General features: G+C 36.3%; 1 protein-coding gene across 1 annotated transcript; it reads right to left on the bottom strand.

Annotated features, from left to right (window-relative positions):
• Positions 1-3,685: 3,685 nt before the first annotated feature.
• Positions 3,686-4,780, bottom strand: LOC125660106 (craniofacial development protein 2-like). The gene has a single exon (XM_048891944.2). It carries the CDS (start codon positions 4,778-4,780, stop codon positions 3,686-3,688), a length of 1,095 nt encoding a protein of 364 aa, XP_048747901.2.
• Between the last annotated feature and the right edge of the window lie 1,019 nt (positions 4,781-5,799).

Below are 5,799 nucleotides of genomic sequence, written 5' to 3'. Positions count from 1 at the left end.
ATTTTCTAAAATACCACAATACCAGATGATTAAGACAGTTTCATATTTTAATGAAATTGACATGAACTATTGATAATTTCAGATAATGCAATGATCAGAAAGAAAAACAATCTTTGGTTAAATAAACACAGACACCTGAGGTATGGATACTACTTAGCCCCCCCCCCCCCATTTTTTGCACCATAATATCTTTTAAATGTGTGGATTCCCTGTCTATCTCACCCTAATATTGATTTATGTACAATCGTTTCACTTTTTTGAAAGCTTTAGATATTTACCTTGTACTGGTATTAAGGAGGTATGCTACACCAGAGAAATTTGATGTAGATGAAAAGTGGCGGATATGTACAACAATATTTTGAAGTTGAAAATTTGCAAATTTGCTTCATTTTGTCAAAAAATACAGTTTTAGTAGAAGGTAATCTGAAAAAAATTTAAAACCCCTGCTGGACTCGAACCTGCGATCTACAGTTCAGCAGTCGGTATTCTAACCCACTGAGCTACTCGGCTAGGTAAATAAATAGAAAAGGAAAAGTCAAATATTACTGATATCGATTTTGTCATCCATTTTTCTAAAGGAAGTCAGCCATTATGACGATGTAGAGTACTACCTTAAAGCTTACAAACAGTATGAAACGATTACATAACTAGACATGAGGATGAGATAGACAGTCATGTCTAAGGTTTAATTCTGTCAAAGTTATGATACAATTACATGTAATACCAAGAATTTCACGAATATCCAGAAATAAAGCAAGATGAAAGCATATGATATAAATGTTTTCAGGCACGTAGGATTTTTTCCCCCAAAAAAAGTGGGGAGGGGAGGGGTGGGGGGAGACGTCCACTTCACAAGCGTCTGAAAATTCTTGAAAAGCAAAAACGAAACAAATATAACAAAACCCAGTTTAAATCCTAAATCGCGGGGGATGGAGGGCAAGAGATTGATCGGTTCCTTAAATTTTATAATTCAAATATTATTTTATTAATGGAGGTATTTTATAGATCAAACTTTGTTTGTAAAATTAACTAACTATGCATGTACAGTAAAAAACACTCCCTTCTATTGCTACGTGTTTGATAATTATTTTTGTGTACATTTGAGTAAGTTGATTTACACTAACATTGATTTTCAAAAGATCGAATTACACATGAGTAAACATATTTCAACAAAAATATTGCATTAGAGAAGCGTGTTCGATAAAATTAACATGTTGCGGTCAATGACTCCTGATGTACATGTATATTTTTGTCCACAGTGTGAAATGATTACAAGATAATACTTGCATGCTTTGTTTCTACATGTAATTTCTGAAAAGTAATAATGAAAACTTGATATTTTAATGACATCCTTACCCTGGTATAATTTTTTTTAGGACTGCGAAAAATCACACAAGGGACACATAAATATAATCAATGACTAAAAGTATTGTACAGCGTCAGCAATATCATTTCAAATTGTCAGTAATTACACTATTCCTTAACTGGCACTTATTTACATGTACAATCAGAAATAGTAAATCCTTATAATGCTGCAATGAATTGAGGACCGCAACCAAACTCAGCCAGAGTTTGTTTGAACATGGACCGCAAGCATTCTCTCGCCAAAGGGTGCGTTACGCAAGATTCTCTTACATCTCTGTCAACACTTGCAATCACGTGACAATACAATCAAATGATATACACAGCCATTCTCATTTCCTTTCCTTTTAAAAGTTCTGGCAACATGTGATACATCAGGCTCTTTCATAGCGCACTGGCACTTTGATAAGTACATTTTTACCATTAAGCTGTTTGTCTCTTATTTTACAAGTGTTATGGAATGTTTTACAGCCTTCCTTACTTTTGATTCCATGTTTACAGTGATCTCTACCACGTGAATGACCTACATTCATACGCATATTACGAAGTAGTTCCAAATTTAGTATCAGAAAACCATGATTTTAAACATTTTACAGTAAGCACCCATCAAATTGCACCAAAAGCATTTCATAATATGACTAAATATTTAGTCCAAAACATAAATGTTGAATTATTAGAAACTTTTACAAGATTTCTGTAAAAAGCCGTTGACAGAGGTCTAGTGCTCGTACAATCTAATTAGAATTAGATGTTAGATCCGCTCGCTACACAAACATCTAACATCCCATAGAGGGTCACGTCAGAGGTCAAATTTGCAACAGCCAATCAAATTTCCGCCTTCATATCGCAATTCCATATATTGTTTACGTAAGGAAGAGAAAAAATGGCGGCACCCACGATCGTGACTTATTTATCGCGTGTTTTGTTTAAATTTTAAACTATGGCGACATCGGGGGATCTTTTCATGTATACTTCAACAAAGATGACGTGTAGCGAGTATGTTAGCGGATCTAACATCTAATTTTAATTAGATTGGTGCTCGTAGCGCACGAACCTTTGAGTGGAGAATAGGACCGCAACGTGTTATGCGCCACCTGTATTCAGGGGGAAATATCTCGCGCTGCACTGTGAAAAATGCCTTAAGTTTGATTTTGACGCATATAATATTTCTCGCACAAATCGTATATATGTGCTTGTTTGGTTGGGATTCCATCATTTCCTCTACATGCAATCAGTTTTACTCTGCAAAACACACATAAGTTTAAACATATAGATAACAGTCAATCATACACTGTGATTTTACTTGGGTTCCCTTTGAACAATATGATTTGAGAATTTTCCATATAATTTTGAATAAAGACAATATTCGCTGTGCTGAAGATGTGTATTTTAGTGAGAAACTTTGCTTACGTTAAAAGGATTCTCGGCCCCCTTACGCCACAAGATTTTCACCCACCCCCCCTACGCCACACAGGGTTTTCAGTCAAATACTCGGCATATCATGCTTTTGTGTTGGTTTTTTCAGTCGAATATTGAGTCCCATTCAAAGGTAATGTTTCTGGTCAAAAAAACTTTGGAGTTTATGCAGTAGGAGTGGATATTTCTCATTAAATACACCGAAAAATATACCCGGCGCCTACCCTACTTGTATATTGTCGAAGTGTTTGGGTATTTCCAAAGAGTTCTTAACTCCCCAGTTGCTAGTGCTAGCTTGCCAATAACCACTGTCTTCCGTGCAATACCTTTGGCTATCTAGATTTATTTTGATTAAACACAATCAGTCTTTGAATACTTATTGACCTACTTTCTTCGCTTCGAAATCACACCCCCGCGCTACACCGATCACGGTCCCCGCATGTGGCATTGTACACGGTGATTTACTTATACTTATCTAAAAATGTCAAGATATGGAGGGTTTGGTAAAAAGAGATTAACCCACTGTCTAAGAAAAATGTTGGGGAAAGCTGATTTTTTATTTTTAGGAAAGTATGCTCATTTTCCTACTTAATATTAAATCAATGGTAGATTTTGTTTCTTATTGGTGAAAATATACCTTCTAATATGTCTTGCAATTGCACAGGTAATTTAAGTTGATTTGCCAGGCTTTAAAACACCTCCTGTCAAAGTTATAACCTTTTACAGCGCATTATACGATAATTATCTCCCTTTGGTTTTATTGTGATATTTTTGACAATTTTTCAGTAATATTTCATAAAATATTAGTGTTTGATTTACAAGAATGACATGATATATATGTTTCATTAAAGTATTTAATAAGAAACATTTAAAGTAAGTATGAGCATATTCTGTGACAACCCATTTGTCAGTACCTTAGTAATTCTTTGATCATTACATAGAATTTGCTCATAAGATCTTTATGAACTTGTCTTCTGAAGCCCAATACTTTTTCGCTTGTTTTGCTGAAGATAACTCTCACCCTGTTCCAATGTTCGTCTATTTGGTTTTCATTTTCTATGTTGCTGTTTTGTAAGACGTGGAATTTGTTTCTTAACTCTATTCTGAAGTCTTGTAAGATTTTGTTGTCACTAAGCTTCCCTGTGTCGAACTTTTTAATATTTGACTTTGGTGCTATTTTCTTCAATTTCAACTTGATGTTAGCAGTGACTAGGTGATGATCACTCCCTACGTCAGCTCCTCGTCTCACTCTCACATCTTGGAGTGACCTCGTCCATTTACCATTAATTGCGATGTGGTCAATCTGATTCTTATCTCGTCCTCCAGGTGATACCCATGTTAGTTTGTGAATATCTTTATGTGGAAAGGGTGTTCCACCGATGACAAGGTTATTGTTTCCACGAAATTCTACAAACTGCTCTCCGTTTTCATTCATGACGCCACATCCATATTTGCTAATCACTCGCTCGAATCCTGTGTTGTTGTTTCCTACTTTTGCATTGAGGTCTCCCATAACTATTGTCAAATCATGTTTAGGAATCTTTTCTATTTCAGCTTGAAGTGCTTCATAAAAATCTTGTTTAACATCACTTTCTGCATCATTTGTTGGAGAATAGACCTGTATTATGGATGTTTTGACTGGCTTGGTGTTTAGTCTTGCTCTTATTATTCTTTCATTAACTGGATGATATTCTATTAATGACTTAGCAGCTGATTTAGATAAAATGATTGCTACTCCTTCATGATGACGTCCATCTTTTCTCCCTGAGAATACTATTGTTTCTCCTGTACTTGTTGTATTCTTTCCAAAATCTGTCCATCTGCACTCACTTACACCTAGAATGTGCAGCGTGTTCTCTTTCATCTCTCTTAAGACTTGAGCCTGCTTTCCGGTCTCATACATTGTACGGACATTCCAGAAGCCTACTCTTAGCTTGGTTCTCGTATTCAGTATACTCTTCATGCTGCTAGCTTCCTGTTGGATTTCACTAGAAGCATTCATACATGCAGGATTCTGCTGGTATCCTGAAGTCTGGAGAAAAGTTGAATTATTTCTAGTCCTTGTTTCCGTAATCAATATTTTTTTACGAGAAGGAGAGATTACCCCCTTGCTCAACCTCCAACCTGTTGGGCCGGGATTTGTATTCAAGGTTACCTTTCTCTAGAATTAGAGTTCCCTTCTCCTAGATGAGTTACTTGCCAAAGTTGACGACACTCATCTGGCCGACCATTTGCCCATGGTTGGGTCGTATAAACACATAATACATATAAAAACTACCCGCTTCTACCCCTACCCCACTCCCAATATAATTTTAGATAATTATAATCAAACATCGATCTGTTCAGTATGACCTAATCACAGGGGTTCAGGCCCCCACCCTTCTCCGAAGAACATACATAATTTGATTTTTTGGTTGAAATCTCTCTACTGCATATCAGCAATGTCTTGCAAACACAATAAAGTCAACTCATGTAGGTTATTCGGGGGGGGGGGGGGGGGGGGGGGGGGCTGAAAACAATTACTTCTAAATATACATTGTATCAACACCATTATGATCCAAATCATATCGTATAGGGTTAAGAGTTTACAATGATAATATATTTGGATATATTAAAAGTAGTATGGTTCCAATAATGTGTAAGTGTGCATGTCTTTAAAGTCTTTCCACAACCGATTTGACATACTATGATCGGTATTCTCTTCCCTTTTCGTGTAGCTAATGGTATTCGGAAGACCTCGTCTCGGGTTTTCTCGTTCTAAAAATAGTTGGCTGCGACAGAAATATTCCAGCATCACAACTTCCGTTCGTTATAGTCAGAAATGAGAAGTGGCGAGGTTAAAACGATGAAATTGAGCGATGTGAAGTAATTATTGCGCACCAAATAGCGATGCATTTAATCCACGAATCATCAGTAGATTTAGAATGACCGTTCTTTTCAGTTGGAATGTGCATTATTGGTGTTTTTTCGATAGGATTTCTCAGCGAGGTGTAGATTTTTGCAACATGTCGCTGGCTGAGT

This window comes from Ostrea edulis, chromosome 9, assembly GCF_947568905.1.
Source record: "Ostrea edulis chromosome 9, xbOstEdul1.1, whole genome shotgun sequence".
NCBI lineage: Eukaryota > Metazoa > Mollusca > Bivalvia > Ostreida > Ostreidae > Ostrea > Ostrea edulis.
The sequence above is the reverse complement of the archived record's forward strand: the minus strand, read 5'-3'. Positions and strand labels throughout refer to the sequence as shown.

Bases quoted from the DNA above. Each gene is read 5' to 3' on its own strand.
- LOC125660106 (XM_048891944.2), bottom strand. From the start codon at position 4,780: ATGAATGCTTCTAGTGAAATCCAACAGGAAGCTAGCAGCATGAAGAGT.